This window comes from Globicephala melas, chromosome 2 (assembly GCF_963455315.2).
Source record: "Globicephala melas chromosome 2, mGloMel1.2, whole genome shotgun sequence".
Classification (NCBI taxonomy): domain Eukaryota; kingdom Metazoa; phylum Chordata; class Mammalia; order Artiodactyla; family Delphinidae; genus Globicephala; species Globicephala melas.
In genome coordinates this window covers 74,637,316-74,656,743 of record NC_083315.2, presented here as the reverse complement: position 1 = coordinate 74,656,743, position 19,428 = coordinate 74,637,316, and the positions used below count along the sequence as shown (strand labels likewise).

At 37.0% G+C, this 19,428-nt stretch overlaps 2 protein-coding genes across 21 annotated transcripts in view; one reads left to right on the top strand and one right to left on the bottom strand.

Moving 5' to 3' along the window:
* Positions 1-19,428, top strand: part of MINDY2 (MINDY lysine 48 deubiquitinase 2) — a 115,783-nt gene that overhangs the window by 91,999 nt on the left and 4,356 nt on the right. For 6 of the 11 annotated variants that reach the window (XM_060294203.2, XM_060294201.2, XM_060294200.2 and 3 more), the window contains one exon: positions 19,181-19,297. The gene's annotated coding sequence lies outside the window, so the exon portion shown is untranslated. Of the gene's footprint in view, positions 1-5,662; positions 5,862-19,180; positions 19,298-19,428 lie in introns of all 11 variants that reach the window. The other 5 variants (XM_060294202.2, XM_060294208.2, XM_060294198.2 and 2 more) reach the window with 3 other exon arrangements.
* Positions 10,693-19,428, bottom strand: part of SLTM (SAFB like transcription modulator) — a 44,226-nt gene continuing 35,490 nt past the window's right edge. For all 10 annotated transcript variants that reach the window (XM_030878842.3, XM_030878840.3, XM_030878841.3 and 7 more), the window contains 6 exons: positions 19,122-19,246; positions 18,122-18,292; positions 17,143-17,457; positions 16,885-17,029; positions 13,252-13,412; positions 10,693-11,381 (listed from right to left, as the gene is read on the bottom strand). In XM_030878842.3, coding sequence (XP_030734702.1) covers positions 11,273-11,381; positions 13,252-13,412; positions 16,885-17,029; positions 17,143-17,457; positions 18,122-18,292; positions 19,122-19,246 — 1,026 coding nt within the window. In that variant the 3' untranslated portion in view covers positions 10,693-11,272. The remainder of the gene's footprint in view (positions 11,382-13,251; positions 13,413-16,884; positions 17,030-17,142; positions 17,458-18,121; positions 18,293-19,121; positions 19,247-19,428) is intronic.

Genomic DNA, 19,428 nt, shown 5'->3' with positions numbered 1-19,428 from the left:
ATATAAAGAATTCTTACAACTCAATAAAAAAAGGCAAATAACAATAAAAAATGAACAAAAGGTCTGAAGAGACATTTCTCCAAAGAAGATGTACAAATAGCCTATAAGCACTGGAAAAGACGCTCGGCTTTATAACTCGTCAGAGGAATACAAACCAAAACCACAAGAGATACCATTTCACACCCACTAGATTGGCTAGAATAAAAAGGGAGTAAATATTGTAAGAAAAAGGAAAACTCAGAACTTGCATATACTGTTCATGGGAATACAAAATTGTGCAGCCAATTTGGAAAACAGCACGACAGTTCCTCAACATAGAGCTACCATATGGCCCAACAATTCCACTACTAGGTGTATACCCAAGAGAAACGGAAACATATGCCCACATAAAACATGTTCAGGAATGTTCATAATAGCATTATTCATAATAGCTAAAAGATGAAAACAAACCAAATGTGCATCAGATACATGTATAAGTGAATCACATTGCTGTACACCTGAAACTATCACAACATTGTTAATCAACTATACTCCAATACCAAATAAAAAGTTAAAAAAAAAGAGAGAAAACAAATGTCCATCAGCCAACTCTGAATGAATGAACAATGTGTGAAATAACCATACAGGTAACATTTTTCAGGCATAAAAATGAATGAAGTATTGATACACGCCACAACAGGGATGAACCTTAAAAACATTATGCTAAGTGAAAAAAGCTAGTCACAAAAGATAATATATGATTTCATTTACATAAAATGTCCAGAATTGCCAAAACTATAGACAGAAGGTAAATTAGTGGGTGCTTAGGATTAGAGTCAGGGGAGGGAAGTGAGTGAGTGAGGTGACAATTTAAAAAGAGTACAGGGACTTCCCTGGTGGCGCAGTGGTTAAGAATCTGCCTGCCAATGCAGGGGACACGGGTTTGAGCCCTGGTCCGGGAAGATCCCACATGCTGCGGAGCAACTAAGCCTGTGGGCCACAACTACTGAGCCTGCTCTCTAAAGTCGGCGAGCCACAACTACTGAGCCTGCATGCCACAACTACTGAAGTCTGTGCACCTAGAGCCCGTTTCTCTTGTTCTCTGCAACAAGAGAAATGACTGCAACAAGAAGCCTGCTCACCGCAAGTAAAGAAATCCTGTGTGCAGCAACGAAGACATGACATGGCCAAAAATAAAAATAATTTAAAAAAAAAAGTACAGAGTTTCTTTTCTTTTTAATATAAATTTATTTATTTATTTTTGGCTGCGTTGGGTTTTCGTTGCTGCATGCAGGCTTTCTCTGGTTGTGGTGAGCGGGGGCTACTCTTTGTTGCGGTGTGCATGCTTCTCATTGCAGTGGCTTCTCGTTGCAGAGCATAGGCTCTAGGCGCACGGGCTTCAGTAGTTGTGGCACGTGGGCTCAGTAGTTGTGGCTTGCGGGCTCTAGAACGCAGGCTCAGTAGTTGTTGCACAAGGGCTTAGTTGCTCCATAGCATGTGGGATCTTCTCAGTCCAGGGCTCGAACCCGTGTCCCCTGCATTGGCAGGTGGATTCTTAACCATTGCGCCACCAGGGAAGCCCCAGGGTTTCTTTCTGAGGTGAAAACTGTAGTGATCACTGTACATATCTGTAAATGTATTAAAATCATTGAGTTGTACACTTTTTAGATTTTATTATTTTAAAAAACTTTATTATAGAAAATTTCAAACATACATAAAAGTAGAAGAAATAGTGTAATAAAGCCCCATGAATCCATCAATTAGCTTCAAGAATTATCAACACATGGCCAATCTCATATCATCTATATCATTCTCTTGTCCCCTCTCCTTTTTTTTAAAATAGTAGGTCCTTGTTGGTTATTCATTTTAAATATAGTAGTGTGTACATGTCAATCCAAACCAAATAACTGGGTGAACTGTGTGGTATATGAATTATCTTTCAACAAAGCAGTTTTGAAACAAACAAAAATCCTTAACAAAACTGCAGTAAATGAAATCCAGCCACACACACACACACACACACACAAACTCCATAACCAAGTATGAATTTTCCCTGGTATGCAAAGTTGATTTAACATTTTAATATCAGTCAATGTAATTCAGCATATTAGCAGAATGAAGGGGAAAATCTATATACAGAAAAAGCATTTGACAAAATTCAACACCCATTTGCAATAAAAACTCTTAGCATATTAGGAAGATCAGGGAACTTCCTCAGCCTCATAAAGGGTATAAATGAAAAACTCACAGCTGACATCACACTTCATGGTGAAAGACTGAATGCTTTTCCCCTAAAATTGGGTACTATGCAAGAATGTCTGCCCTCACAACTCCTATTCAACATTCGGTTGGAGATATTAGCCAATGCAATAAGGCAATGGGGGAGGGGAGGCATTTAGGTTGGTAAGGAAGATATAATGCTGCCTTTGTTTCCAGAAGACATGATAGGGTACATCAAAAACCTTGCGGCATCTCCAAAAAAGCTAGTAGAATTAATAAGTATATTTAGCAATGTCACAAGATATAAGGGCTCCATACAAAAATCAATTATGTTTCTATGTAGCAGCAGTGAAAAATCAAAAATTAAACATTTTAAATACCATTTACAATAGCATCAAAAATATTAAATACTTAGGGATAAATTTAACAAAAATTGTTTAAGACTTATACACTGAAAATTAAAACACATTGCTGAGAGGTTTTAAAGAAGGCCTACTAAATGAAGAGATACTCGAATTATAGTTTGGAAGATTTGATATTGTTTGTTAATGTCAGTTCTCCCCAAATTTATCTATATATTCAACATAAATCATTCAAAATTCCAGCAGCATTTTTTGGTAGATATTGGTAGGCTGATTTAAAAACTTACATGGAAATGCAAAGGGGTGAAATAAAGACTATGGTATTAGTGAAAATATAGACATACAGATCAATGGAGCAGAATAGACTTACATATATAGGGTAAGTTGATTTTTTTTAAACAAGGGTGCTAAGATAATAAATGGGGAAAAGACAGTGTTTTCAGCAAATTATACTGGAAAAACTAGATATCCATACAGAAAAAAAATGTACCTCACCCCTTTAATGTATGCCATACATAAATCAACTTGAAATAGATTTTATCTAAATCAAAAACTAAAACTATTCAAGTTCTGGACAAAAACATAGGACAAAGGCATATGTGATCTTGGGGTAGGCAAAGATTTCTAAGATAGGACAAAACGTATGCATGAACCTTTAACAAAAATTGATAAATTGAACTTCATCAAAATTGAAAACTATTCTTCATCACAGCAAGATCTTTTTTGACTCACCTCCTAGAGTAATGAAAATAAAAACAAAAATAAACAAATGGGACCTAATTAAACTTAAAAGCTTTTTGCACAGCAAAGGAAACCATAAACAAGACAAAGAGACAACACACAGAATGGGAGAAAATATTTACAAATGATGTAACTGACAAGGGATTAGTCTCCAAAATTTACAAACAGCTCATGTGGCTTAATATCATCAAAACAAACAACCCAAACAAAAAATGGGCAGAAGGCCTAAATAGACATTCCTCCGAAGAAGACATACAGATGGCCCACAAACACATGAAAAGATGCTCAACATCACCAATTATTAGAGAAATGCAAATCAAAACTATAATGAGGTATCACCTCACACCAGTCAAAATGGCTATCATCAAAAAATCCACAAGCAACAAATGCTGGAGAGGATGTGGAGAGAAGGGAACCCTCCTACACTGTTGGTAGGAATTTAAATTGGTACAGCCACGATGGAGAAGAGTATGGAGGTTCCTTAAAAAACTGAAAAAAGAGCTACCATATGATCCTGCAGTTCCACTCCTGGGCATATATCCAGAGAAAAACATGGTCCAAAAGGATACATGCACCCGGATGTTCATTGCAGCAATGTTTACAGTAGCCAAGACATGGAAGCAACCTATGTGTCCATCAATAGAGGAATGGATAAAGAAGATGTGGTACCTATATACAAAGGAATATTACTAAGCCATTAAAAATGAATTAATGCCATTTGCAGCATCATGGTTGGACCTAGAGATTGTCATATTGAGTGAAGTTAAGTCAGAGGAAGAGAAATATACGATACTGCGAATATGTGGAATCTAAAAAGAAATGAAACAAATGAACTTATTTACAAAACAGAAACAGACTCACAGACTTATAGAACAACTAATGGTTACCGGGGGGAAGGGGACAGTTAGGGAGTGTGGGACTGACATGTATACACTTATATTTTAAATGGATAACTAACAAGAACCTACTTTGTAACACTGGGAACTCTGCTCAATATTATGTTACAAGCTAAATGGGAAAAGAATTTGAAAAAGAATAGATATATGTATATGTGTAACTGAATCACTTCACCATACACCTGAAACTATCACAACATTGTTAATCAACTATACTCCAATATAAAATAAAAAGTTAAAAATAAAATGATAAATTTTAAAAAAACAAATGTTACTTTGTTTATCCTCTTATGTACTAAAACAACAAAGTCCATATTTTTCAAAGCCTTGTATCATGTTAAATATCAACTTTTCCTTAATGATTAAATCCCTATTGATCTTTTTAAAAATAAATAATAAAACAAATATAAAAATATTTTACAGTTAAAAAGTCCTAACCACCATCTGACTCTTCAGCAAATTGTAGTAGTAACATCAAGGATCACTCATCACAGATCACCATAAGAAATATAATAATAATGAAAATGTTTGAAATACTGAATTATCAAAATATGACACAGAGACATGAAGTGAGCAAATATTTTGGAAAAATGGTGCCAACAGCCTTGCTCAATGCAGGGTTGCCACAAACCTTCAATTTGTAAAAAAGGAGTATCTGTGAAGCATGATAAAATGAGGTATGCCTTACATAATAAAAATAATAAATACTATATATATATACATATATATATACCCACACACATATTCCCAGCAATTCCACTCCTACATATTTACTCAAGAGAAATGAAAACATGTGCACAGAATTGTACACAAATATTCATATTCAGTTTTATTCATAATAGCCAAAAACTGTCAACTCAAATTTTAATCAATAGGTGAATGCATAAAAAATTGTAGTATACCCATACAGTGCAATACTATACAGCAACAAAAAGGAACTACTGATATACAAAGCAACATGGATGAATTGCAAAAATGTTACACTGAACAAAAGGAGCCAGGTACAAAAGTAGAGATTATTTTATGATTGTTTATATGAAACTCTAGGAAACAGAATCTCTAGTGATAGAAAGCAGATAAATTGTTGCCTAGGGCTGAACATGTGAATTGTAATAACCAGGAAAGGGCACGAGGAAAACCTTTAGTGATGAAAGTATTCTGCATCTTGAACATGGTAGTGGTTACTTGGGTGTATACACTTATCAAAACTCATTAAACTGTACACTTGAAATGTATGCATAATATTATTTGTAAATTTTACTTCAAAAATTTAAAAACTATTTCTACATACTAGCAACAAATGATGGAAAACTGAAATTTAAAATTCTATTTAGAATAGCATCAAACATACTAAATATAAATTTATCAAAATATGTGCAAGACCTATACACTGAAAACTAGACCTCGAGTTACCTCATTTGTCATTCACCATTTCCACCTTGAGATTTTTTTTTTTTTTTGCAGTACGAGGGCCTCTCTCACTGTTGTGGCCTCTCCTGTTGAGAAGCACAGGCTCCGGACGCGCAGGCTCACCGGCCATGGCTCACGGGCCCAGCCGCTCCGCGGCACGTGGGATCTTCCCAGCAGGGCACGAACCCGTGTCCCCTGCATCGGCAGGCGGACTCTCAACCACTGTGACACCAGGGAAGCCCCCCACCTTGAGGTTTTATGTTAAAATTTTTTTAAGTAGTTAAATAGAGTGAGAATTATAAAGTGTAATATTTTTGCTTCGTAAGTACAAATTTTAATTAATGCAAAAAATACTTTATTGAACTGTAGTAATATCTTTTAAACTGAAAATTCTTTTTTAATCACTAATTTAAAACTAAATACAGGAAATGCTTATTATGGAAAATAATTTTGTCATATAGAGGAGGAGATGTTTAGAAATTATTTGCTTTGTGGTGTCAAATATATCACATATACGTCACTGGTCATATCTCCCCTACACTGGATGAAATGACTTGAAGTGATCTTCTTCTAAGTACATGCCTATGTTTGAATCTTGGTTCCACCACTTGCTATCTTTATGATCTTGAGCAAATTGTTCCTTCATTTCCACAAATTAAAATGGGAATAATAGCAGTACGTATACCTAAATCATAAGCCTGTTGTGGGAATTAAATGAGTTAATGCATGTAAATTACCTAGTACAATGCCTAGCACATAGTAAGTGCTCAATAAATACTAACTTCTGTGATGACGGTCAAGCTCATAATATATTTACCATGCCTGACAAACATTAAGCTTGAAGTATTAGTTACCTTATTATGTGACAAGACTTTTTTCCCCTTTAGGCTCCTGTGATTAGTTAGAATGACCAGAGTGGCCTATATTTGAATTTTTATTATAAGTTAGACAGGAATCATAAAAGCCATAAATCTGTGGATAAAGAAATTGGGGACCATAAAGGTTAGATTATATGCTCCAGTTAGTAGGATCAGAACCAGCCTCCAAGACTTCTAACTCTGGATCTAGTCTCTTAATCTTGGTATCTATCTATAATCCTTTTTAAAGGTGACTCTCCAGTTAACAGAATAAAAACAAAGTACTTCTTATCTAAATAATACATAATATTAATATTTCAGACCTCAACCAAGACAGTTCTAAAAGCCCTGGACACAAGTTCCTAAAGCTGATGCCGAAGTTCCCCTTCCCCTACCCCACGTGATTCAGCTATATGAAGTTATTAATCATCAGTTAACTAGAAAATTACATTAATCAGAGCATCTCATCCCACTGGCAAAAGACAGTGTTTCTGAAACTAAAATGACGTGTTGGAGCAGTGATGAGGAAAACTCTACTACTCATAAAATTGTCAGCTGCTCTTCAAAGAGCGTTTGGTCCTTCTTACTCTGAGCTGTATCTCCATAGTGATTCTCAACCTCAATTGTTCCTTATCTTACAGAATAATATTTTAGAATTTTTAGTCTTATTATTCTATACTTAAGGAATGCACCATATATCTTACTTGTCATGGCATCTGATCTGTCTCCGCTCCACTCCATCTCCCAAATGCCTGGCAGCATATGATGAGTAAATTAATGAATTAATATATGTTGATGGATGTCATTAGAAATTTTAGAGAAGGAAAACTGTCTTTATCCAAATGACTGCTTATTGCTTGAGCTTTTGATGTACTTAGGCAGTCTCTAATAAACCAATAAAAATTTAACTATTGAGCAGATTTCATATTCTTGCTTCCTAACCCCATTGGCAAATCCAAGTGGGAAGCAAATATATGATTTGGTGAGCCTGGAGCTGGAGCAAAGATGATCTAATGGCTAATATTCATGCCTAAGGCAGGCATCTCCTCTGTGGCTTACATCTGATGGTCTGGGCAGACTGTCTCTAAATGGTCCCATTTCTTACTGGTGGCTTCTCCGAAGGGTAGCTTGGAAAGGCTTTTGGCCGTCCTCAAGCCCTTACCTCAATTTTCACCAGATGCTCTCAAGGTTTCTTAGAAAAGTGTGTTGGTTACACCAATGCAATTTCAAGATAAAGCCCAGACCCCCACCCCAACCCCCATTCCTACCAGACTGCAGCCCCTAAGCCCCTTCTATGCAAATTCTGAATTCTCCATATATTTATTCAACAATTATATTGAGTAGCTACTAAGTGCCAGGTGCTCACGATATGGCAGTGAAAACAAAACAAAAAGCCAACAAAAATTGCTGCCCTCCTGGAGCTTACATCCCAGTTGGAAGAAACAAATGATAAATGTCAGATGGGAAGGGGGAGGGAGAATACTGAGGGTGGGCTAAGAGTGTGGCAGTTTTAAATATAACACCAGGGAAGGCATCACTGAGAACATGATATTTTCATGAAGACTTGAAGTGAGATATGTGGATATGTGGGGGAAGTGCATTCCAGATCAAGGAATCAATGCAAAAGGCTAGAGACAGGATGCTGTATTCAAGAAACAAGAAGAGGCCAATGTGATGGAAACAAATTGAGCAAGGAGAGTAGCAGGAAATGAGGTGAGAGAAGTAGTGCAACTCCAAAGACTTTAGATTTATTCCAAGGGAGATGAGGTGATAATTTGAAGGTTTAAAACAGAAGAGAAAAATACATGCCGTTTGGTGGTGTGGACATAAGACAAAGGCAATTAGCACAGAATACATAGGTGAAAATTAATTGTTTGGAACCTAACCGTTAAGCCTGGTTAGAAGGGCTATGTATAACAGAGAAAGGAAAGATAGCTTATTTTGCAGGAAACACTTAAGGATTTCAGAAAACAATTCGTTGCAGGTAAAAATAGGCAGTATTTGTTGACTGATGCAGCTTAAGTGATGTAGGAAAGAGAATTTTATGTATGGCAGCCTTACGGACTTTGAAGATAGTGACTAAATGTTTGTGAGGATTAGCTAGTTTGTGTGTGGGGGGGGAAGTGAACATGTTAGATCAGAGGCACTGAGAGGAAAGCTAATTAAGCACTGGAGGTACTGGAAAAGATTCATCTTTAGGTAAGGAGCTGGATTAGACGAAGTTGGAAAAAATGCAAAAGTAATTTGACATTTTTACAGTTAAGGATTCAGTAAATGTTTAACTGTTGGAACAGGCTGAAGTATGGAGGAACTGAGTTAAGTGACAATCTAGCAAGGGATACAAACATAGGCAGAAGGGTTTCTAAATTTTTCTATGCAACTCTGAAGATTTTTTTTTTCTTTTACAATTATTTTGGGCAGTGTAGTTTCTGACTTCAGTGTCCTGCCCAAGCTTGCTAAGACGGGCTTTTTCTTGAACCACTGTAAGCTGTTACTCCTAAATCACTGAAACCTTCTATATTATTGGATTGCTGAAACATTTTTGGATTGCTCAACAAGTATATGCAGAGTAACAAAATTTTCTCCTTTTCCTTGGTTTTGAGGAACCCATCTTCCTTTACAAAATCTCTAAAATTGGTTTTCACTACTGATCCTTAGCCAACCAGATCTCTAACAGGTGCCCCTAAACCCTAAGGGCTACTCCCAAACTCAATGCCAAAATTTCAGAAGGTGGTTTTGTTGGTTTTTTTCAACTTGAAAATGCTATACTATGGCAAACTGAGGAAAAAATAACTACCTACCAGTCTGTAGACTGTTGTACCATTCGGTGTAGGTGTAGAAGAGATTATAACAAAACAAAGATCTAATACTTTAAGAGATTACTTCTCAGATCCCCATCTGAAAAATGGGTAGGACAATAATTGTTACTTACAGTTAGTAGGATTCTTTTGAGTATTAGGCAAGCAACGCGCTTAAGATGCTTAGTACACTGCCCAGCACGTAAAGTGCTAGCAACTGTGTAATCCCTTGTGGTAAGCACAGCTCCACTCTACAAATGAGGAAAAAAGATCAGAAGTGACACAGAGACCCAAAGTCACAAAGAGGCAGAGCAGAAGTTAGTTCACTCCAATACATACTGAGGCTTCCATTGTGCTGTTCTACAAAGCACAGAGGGGATCAGGAAATGAAGAAGTAGACCCCTAGAGAGACACACACACACACACACACACACACACACACAATCACCTGCTCCCACAACTGTAGAGTCGGGAAGGGAAGAAAAGGGTATGAAATCCAGAACAATACAAAAAGTGCCAGTTCCCCCAGAGTCAAAGACAAGGGTACCCTGGCTGCCCACAGCACTCAGAAGTCTGAGCCACCTCATGGGCACAGCCATAACCACTCAGGGACACTTACAAGAACTTCTATAAAGACTCCTTCTCAAATCAAAAGGTGGCCTCAGAGCAATCCCTTGGCACCCATCTTTTACTCTGTATGAGCATACAGACTGCTGAGTTTTCCAAGAATCTAGACCATCTGAATTACTCATCACTGATTTATATGAAGGAATATGCGAGGCTTTAAGAGGCGCTATTCTGAATTTACCTTGAAGGACTTTCCTGGAAAAGATGCCTTAAAGAAAAAAACCAGTAAGGTTAGTGCTTAAGGTTCCAACACTTCAACAAAGTGTGCTGCCCAGCTACTGAGATGAAGAGTCAAAGTTAGACTTATTTCCTAGGAACAAAAACCAAAAGTCTGTCGTTAAAGCTCTAAACCTAGTCAATTACTTGGAGTAAGGAAAAGGGCTGGAGGACTAACACCTAAAAAGCTGGAAACAAAGACACATACACTTCCAGGTGTGGATTTTTATTTTCACAAAGAGACAACAATGCCTTCCCACATACAAGTATTTACAAAACCCAACTGATTCACCAATCTAGAACCTGGGTTTTTTTTTTTTCCACTTCTCAACATAGTTGGGAATATGGAAACATTAATACCCACACAATTCCCAGAGATGGAATTTATCCATCAAACAGTGCAGATTACCTAAAAGTGCACTTACCTGCACAACTCAGTCTAAGAACCTCAGTGATACAAACCTCATGGCCAAGGTTTCAGTAATCTATTTGGTTTCATACCATGCAAACCTGAACAAGTGTGCTGCTACACTAAACTGAAAATCGGTTCTCATTTTACAATTAAAAAGGTTCTCAACGCTTTAGCAACTATACAGAATATGAAGGTTTATTTCAAAAAAGAGTACATTTTTTAAAACCAGGATACACAGATGCACTTAATGTAACAGTACCTTCTGCAAAAATAGGTTACATAATACTCAGAAATGCAAGGAACAATCTTATTCTCTAAAAATTAAACAGCAGACTTTTTAAGCTTAAACAGCCTTCAAAATGGAGGCTGAAAATGCTTGGTGACAAGAAGTAACTCTAGAGCCTGACACCACAGAGCTAATGCCGGAAATTAAACTACGACCACACACCTGCAAACTACGCTTTATATTCACACAGCATTAAAATGGTTTTGATTCCTATCTTTTCAAATGTGTCTTGGTGCTGCAAGAAAAAAAGTTGAATGATACACAAAACTATTAAAAGTTACAACAGAACTATTTAAACATCTTCTCCAAAATTGAGAAAAGCAATCATGTTAAATTTTAAAAAAAGAGAAAAAAGAAAAAGTCTGACAGAAATCTCAAGCAAGTCAGAGGTCCTCTTCATAAGTAGTCAAGTAAAGTTTACAGGAGATTTCAATAAATTATCTTGAAACCGTGGCAGAGAGCTAATTTTCAGAATCGTCGTGGAGGTCCACCCTTAAATGGCTTAAATCCAGAGCCACTTCCTCTTGGCATGGAATTGCCACTGATTTGTACAATTCTATTAATTGGGGATGCATTACTGAAAAAGGTTTAAAAGAAAAAAATGTCAGAGAACAAAAGAACAAATAATTACAGCTAATACCTAAAAAGTGATTATCATTTAACAGACACTGTTCTTTGTACTTTACACATATTAAATAATTTACTATTTTAACAGTCCTGTGAGGTATGTACCATTACTAACCCCACTTTCCTGATGAAGAAAGACAGATCTAGAAGCTAAGTAACTTGCCCAGGATCACAATGGTGATCTGATAATAAATGGTGGTGTGAGGATTTCAACTCAGGCAACCTCACGTCAAAGCCTCTGCCTCTTAGTAAGCCATTTAATGGTCTGTGAATGAATGGACTGGAGCAGTGTTTCTCAAAGTGTGGCCCCCAGATCTGCAGCATCAACTAGGAACTTGAACCTCTGAACTACAGGACATCATTCAAGAAATATTTTTGGGATTTCTTTTATATGTATAATGCAACACAGTAGGTACGAACGGATAATACAGGAATAAAGACCCACCCCAAAATCCTACAACAAATTTGGGAGGGAAAAACCCACGGTGAAATGGTTTAAGTAGCATAAAACCAAATTACAGAAAGGTGTGGATGCCAGGCTGAGGAATCTGGATTAGATCCTGTAACCTAAAGAAGCTGTTTGTAAGTTTTGGAGCAAGTAAACAGTGTAAGAAAACAGTCCCAACGGTTAAATTTAGAAATAACATGAAAAATGGAGGAGAGAAAACACTCATTTGGGAAGATCTGATGGGAGCTGAAATGAGCAAGAAGACAAAGCTACCACAAATATATTTTTTTAACTGAACCATACTTAGAAATTTATGCTAGGAGTGGAGAAAGATAAAGATGAGGCCCAGTCTGGCAGTGGCAAATCAAAAGAAGCTGGAGACAACAACTGAAACATAAAGGTTTTAAACAGCAGAGGAATGAGTTTGCTTGTGACCCTGAATTTCTGGAGACCTCCAAGCATTTACATGGAGATCATGATATAAAGCTAAAAATAAAAAACAGTATCTAAAATCCAACCGTGTGAAGGAGCCAATAAGTAAATTAAAAAGGTAGAAAAGAAAATTATGGTACATTAGAAAACAGAGGAATGTTTTAAAAAAGGAAAAGCAACAGTGCTTAACCACCAAGGAGCCCAAGAACTAAGAAAATAAAGGAATCTATATTTGTCAAGAAAAAAGGTATTGGTGACCTTTAATAACCAAGGACAGAATGAGTGACAAGGCTGTGCAGGACACAAGTATAGTAAACAGTCACTTAAGTCTGAGGCTAGAAGCAACCAGTAGAAGAGTAGTAACTTGGATCACTGAGCCAAGCCACTGTTCTCTTCTAAGACAGATGAATGGGAAAGAAAAAAGGGCATGGGAGAGAGAGAGGCCAAACACTTGGCCAGCTGAAGGGCCACAATGGATGTTGGTATGAAGAGAAAAGAAAGCTCGTCTCCTAGCATTTGAACAGGCTTTGGGATAAATGTCCAAAAATTTTGCTAGACCTATTTGAAAAGGGAGGAAGCAGAACATACTTTCAGTTTCTTCTTCCTTTCTAGGAATTTTCAGAATGATAGTGAACAAGAAGATGGTTCCAACATGAAATTAAAAAGCTTCATTATCTACTGGATTCTGACATAAATACCTACCTGTATCGAGACTGATATGCCAGAATGTCAATCAATTAACTTACAATGAGGAATGTTAACTCACAAATTAACATCAGCTGCCCTGGAGATTTTGGGTTAATATGAGGAAATATCTGGGCAGACCTAGGGTTGTTACTAGTTACAATTCAATCTCTCAGAAACTATAATGACCTTTAAGGAAAAGGAAAAAGGTTTGGTTGCATGCTGGCAGAAAAGTCTTAACTGATTAACTACTTACCTTGTATGCTGCGTTATCATGCCTGCTCCTGTCCGGCCATCACCCATTCGCCTTGCATCATGATAGCTAGGCCCTTGAGAAGGTGGACCATGCCATTCTTTCCTTGGTCCACTTGTGTCCCGTCCATGGCGGTCAACCACATGTCGTTCTTCAGGATAGTGCTAAAGAATAACATATTAAAAGAAAAATCAGGACAGACTCCGCCTCAGGCCAATTTACTTAAGGTGTACTTTCTTTTTTTTTGATAAATTTATTTTATTTTTATTTATTTTTGGCTGTGTTGGGTCTTTGCTGCTGCACGCAGGCTTTCTCTAGTTGCGGCAAGCGGGGGCTACTCTTCATTGCGGTGCGTGGGCTTCTCATTGCAGTGGCTTCTCTTGTTGCGGAGCACAGGCTCTAGAGTGCAGGCTCAGTAGTTGTGGCCCACGGGCTTAGCTGTTCCACTGCATGTGGGATCTTCCCGGACCAGGGCTCGAACCCATGTCCCCTGCGTTGGCAGGCGGATTCTTAACCACTGTGCCACCAGGGAAGCCCCTTATGGTATACTTTTAATGTCAGAAGGAAATTAGTAAGATGTGTGAGAAGATGAAAGAATGAATAATATGAAAAAAGGTTTCTATCTACTTTGAACTAAGAAGTTTCTCAGGCTTCAGGGTAGAAAAGGTAGGACAGAATATGATTCAGCACTGTTATTTCTATACCTTCTAGCACCCATGTACTTTTTGACCCTTGAGTATTTCTGGGTCTATATGTAATGCCTGGATCTTCTATACATATGTAAGAAGGCATACTGAGAGGTCAAAACCTTAAGACAAATCAAGGTCGGGTGTATGATCAACATGAAAATACCACATAGAAACAGGAGCTGTCATCTTACTGTACACAGTACTAGTTAGTGCTATGGCTCTTACAAGGTCTTACATCCATGACTATGAAGAAAAAAGAATAGTGAACATAAAGAAACAAAAGCAGAGAACTAAGGATCTGCAGAAAAAAAAGAGTCAAAAGTTATGATAGTTAGCCTACAGAAATCTGAAGGCGCCCTACAGAGATATGTTGGGTTGGCCAAAAGGTGCGTTCAGTTTTCCCGTAGGATGGCTCTAGTGGCGCTTAGCTGTCTTTAACTTCATTCAAAACAATTTTGTTAGATTGTATTGTGACAGCTGTCATATCAGCGTGCATTTAAAAAAAACCCAAAATTGGTGAATTTTTGTGTAGCCATTTTAATACTGAAGATGGAAGAAAAAAAGCCACATTTTTGGCATATTATGCTTTATTATTTCAAGAAAGGTAAAAACACAATTGAAACACAAAAAACGATTTGCGTGGTGTATGGAGAAGATGCTGTGACTGATCAAACGTGTCAAAGGTTGGTTTGGGAAGTACTGTGCTGAAGATTTCTCGCTGGATGATGTTCCACGGTGGGGTAGACCAGCTGAAGTTGACAGCAATCAAATCGAGACATTGAGAATAATCAACATTATACCACGTGGGAGATAGCCGACATACTCAAAATATCCAAATCAAGTGCTGAAAATCATTTGCACCAGCTTGGTTATGTGAATCGCTTTGACGTTTGGGTTCCATGTAAGTTAAGTGAAAAAAACCCTTCTTGACCGTATTTCCACATGCATTTCTCTACTGAAACGTAACGAAAATGTTCCATTTTTAAAACAAATTGTGACAGGCGATGAAAAGTGGATACCGTACTACAATGTGGAACGGAAGAGATTGTAGGGCAAGCAAAATGAACCACCACCAACCACACCAAAGGCCGGTCTTCATCCAAAGAAGGTGATGTGTATATAGTGGGATTAGAAGGGAGTCCTTCCAGAAAACCAAACAATTAACTCCGACAAGTACTGCTCCCAATTAGACCAACTGAAAATGGCACTCAACGAAAAGCATCCAGATTAGTCAACAGAAAACGCAGAATCTTCCATCAGGATAATGCAAGACAGCATGTTTCTTTGATGACCAGGCAAAATCTGTTACAGCTTGGCTGGGAAGTTCTGATTCTTCCGCCATATTCACCAGACATTGCACGTTCGGCTTTCCACTTATTTTGGTCTTTACAAAATTCTCTTAATGGGAAAAATTTCAAGTCCCTGGAAGACTGTAAAAGGCACATGGAACAGTTCTTTGCTCAAAAAGATAAAAAGTTTTGGGAAGACAGAATTATGAAGTTGCCTGAAAAATGGCAGAAGGTAGTGAAACAAAACAGTGAATACGTTGTTCAATAAAGTTCTTGGTGAAAATAAAAATGTGTCTTTTATTTGTACTTAAAAACCGAAGGAACTTTTTTGCCAACCCAATACTACAGTCAGAACAGCTTATAGACCAACACAATGAAAACCAAATTTCCAAGGGAGGAACAGGATCTCTTCCCTCAGGATACCTTTTGCAAAAAGGGTATGTGAATGCAAGGGCACTAGTCTACGAGACTTAAATTTTACTCTAACAAAGGCAGAATATCTGGATTATGTAACAAATCTTAAATGTTCTATTCAGGATAAATAGCTCAATGAATTCATCTATTGAACATTTCTACTTACTAGAAACATTAAAACGTAATAAATCCCAGCAGGCCCAAATCCATTTCAAAAATGCTTTGTAGGAAATGGAAAGTGCATAGTTGTATTAACTAGAATGCCAAGAGATTAAAAAGTTTTCTGGTAAAAAATGTTGCTACAAAACCTAATATGTATTCAAATACAAAACAGAGCACCAGAGTATACTACAGGCTGAAGGATGGAGACACACATGCACATACACACACACTTCAGAATTCTTTTCTGTATGTAATTTAAGAGAATATTCTATCTCTGCAACCGTCAACCCATATTATGCCAGTATTTCATTGACAGAATGCTTTCAAATCAGGTAAAAGGTTTTTGCTCATTTGAATTGCTAAGATATGTCCTCTGTCGAGATTCATTAACTTCTTAATAGAAAATATTCAAGTCAATAAAGTGTCACAAGAGTAAAAAAGGCAAATACAAAATATTCCACTTACCTACCTTTAAAAATAAAAGAGCAAAAAAGAGACAACTGTTTTATTTCAGTTCTATACTTTAAGCTACTTAATAAAGTGGGAGAAAAGAGAGAGTATTATAAACCAAAAAAACAACAAAAAAAAGGAAAAGGTGAAAGAGAAACACAAGTAGGGGCCCAAGATTTCCCATCCAGTTTGAAAGCCTCAATTTCTTAAAAAAGAAATAAAGCCAGTCATCATTAGGAAGGCTCATCTATCTACCAAATATAACAATTCTCAAATTTTCGCAGGAAGTTTAACAAAAATTTCAGGGCTACAATCATTTCATCATGTATGTAAGTCAAGTCATTATACTGTACACCTTAAACTTACACAGTTCTTTCTGTATGTCAATTATATCTCAATAAAACTGGAAGGAAAAAAAAATTTCAGGGCTAGTATCCTGCTTCTCTGGACTACTATGTTCAACTACTGACTTGAAAATACAAGAGGCATTAAGATCTTTCACAAGAAACTCTCAATCATTCTCATCTAACTAGTCTAGTCCACACTCAAATGATACTATAGATACAATGTGTCTCATAAGTCCTTTAAATTTATTTCTGGAGAGTTGACAATAAACCTGCATAAGCATTTACCTGTGCTCCACTTCCTCGGTCTGTGATTACTCCTCTGTCTCCCTCTCTGTTTCCATAGCCTGAAGCATTACTGCGATTCCCAGGGGGAGCCCCTCTCACACTGTGCCCTGATACTTCTCTCCCAGATCTTTCTGGCCTTTCAACTCTGTTAAACAAAATCCAAAAACATACACAATCAAACTCTATTATACCTTTTTTTGAAAAACCCAAATGCATTATAAACCACCACTAGCTAGTCATTAGAAACTACACAAATACCTTGCTTCTCGTTTGTCGGTGGACATGCCTCCTTCACTCTTCCAGGAGGTTGGTCTAGATGGATTGGGCCCTCCTTCTCGAGGATGTCTAGGGTGAGTGATATCAGGCCTGTCATGAATGATCACTGTCCTCCTCTCATCTCGTTCCCCTCGTACTTCTCGCCTGTCTGTTTCTCTAAGTTCGTTTCTTGGTGGTAGAGGCTCATTTCTTCTGGAATCACTGAAATTTTTGGGATACCTTTCAAAACCTGGATCTTCTCTTCGTGCAGAAGGACGTGTTTTTTTCCCTTCACTGTGACCAACAAAACGTTCTCGCCTGTTGTCCAAAACAAAGAACACAGGTCCTGAGAAGTACTTCCTTGGCCTTATTCTTCTTAACTTTATTTGCATAACCTACAGTAATAACACCTTCTTTAAAAATTAACTTAAGATGGAAGAGATATGGGAACATATGTATATGTATAACTGATTCACTTTGTTATAAAGCAGAAACCAACACACCATTGTAAAGCAATTATACTCCAATAAAGATGTAAAAAAAAAAAAACTAAATAAATAATAAATAAAAATTAACTTAAGGTAAGGTGACCAAAAATAGCCACAATTATTGATAATAACCTATATTCTTTTAAATTGAGCTAAATGTCTGGCATGAAGGTTGGTTTTTTGCCATCCAAGGGAATTACATCAAGTCACTACCAACCTGAGGGATACTTTACTGTTCTTCACAGTTGAGGCCCATCCAAAGTTAACAGTACTCCCACTTAGATAAAACCAACTACTTAACTGTGTTATATGGTGGCCTATAAAACTAATGTTGAATACTGAATCACAGTCTCATTAACAAATACAAAAACCAAACATATGATTTGTTCTGAACACTCAGGTATGACCTGTACTCAAGATTTTAACTGAGAACCAAACTATCACTAACAAGGCTCATATACCAAATACAGCATTTTTCAACATAATCTGTTTACCTTTCAAAAGATGAAGACTGTATTGATGAACTCTCAGGAAACCTGCCCCTCTCTCGGTGATCAAAGTCATTAAATCTATTCTGTTGTCGAGAGTAGTCAGATCCGTGGCCGAATCGTGCATCTGTATCTAGAGACAACTTTTTATTCTCGCTCCAGTAAGGATCATCTCGCCTTGAAGAAAAATATTTGCTTGTTTATATAAATTAGTTTTACAACAATCAAATAACACTTACTTGGAGTCATACATACCACATGCTAGGAACTGTGGATACAGAGGGCTAATAAGCTCAAGATAAAACATTGTTACAAGAACAAGCTAGCAAAAAATTGTTGTTATACAAAGTCATATAGTTATTAGAGGAATTTCACAGGAAAGAAAATAGTTGAAGAATTGTTTTCAAATTACTAAATGGAAAAGACAAATAAGATAAACACTTGATACCATTTTATGATAAAATTCTAACTAGGTGTATACAACCTTTTTGGTTATACTTAACTTTGGAAAGGTTAGAGGGGTCAGTCCCAAGCACAAGTCATTCACTCCACTTATTTCTCAACACTATCAACTAAATCTCACAGAATGTATAATGAGAAAATTAAATGACTATATTGTATTTTGAAATCTATTAAGAACCATGAATGCAAACACATACAGAATCTATATTTTAGTCTTCCCAAATTTGACTTTGATTTCTGTACCATCTGCACTACCCTGTAAGCATTTTCAAAATGGGTCTGAGTTTGAGAGCCATTGCTGAAGTCTACCATGTATTTCCAGTCATAGTGGAAAAACATTTGCATTAGGAAGGGAAACAGAAGAGCAGACTCTTCTACTTGACAATGCACTGGGTCCAATTCAATACTGCAATCATTCCCATCCCTGTTGATCATGACCCTTTACTCCAGTGATGGGTGCCTGTACTGTCCAATTCTAGAGTTAGTCTTAGCTTGGACTAAGGAATAAGATAGTAAGCTACTGTTAAAGAAAGTAAGCAACTACCTATGATCTACATCACGTGGGCGTTTCAAAGAATTCCTTTTTTCTTGTTCATAACGAAGCTGCTGCTGTTGCCTTCTCAGTTCCTCTCGTTCTCGAGCAATACGTTCAGCTTCCTTACGTCGTTCCTTCAGACAACATAGAAGGAAGAACCAACCAATGCAAAATGAAAACATAAGGTAAGTATATATGCAACTTTGTTTTAATCCTGTCATTAAGAAACCATCATAGGCAAGCACCAGGCAAAACACATACCTGGGACAAATAAAAAATTCTGACTTCAGTAATTAGCAATCTAAGCTATGACTAT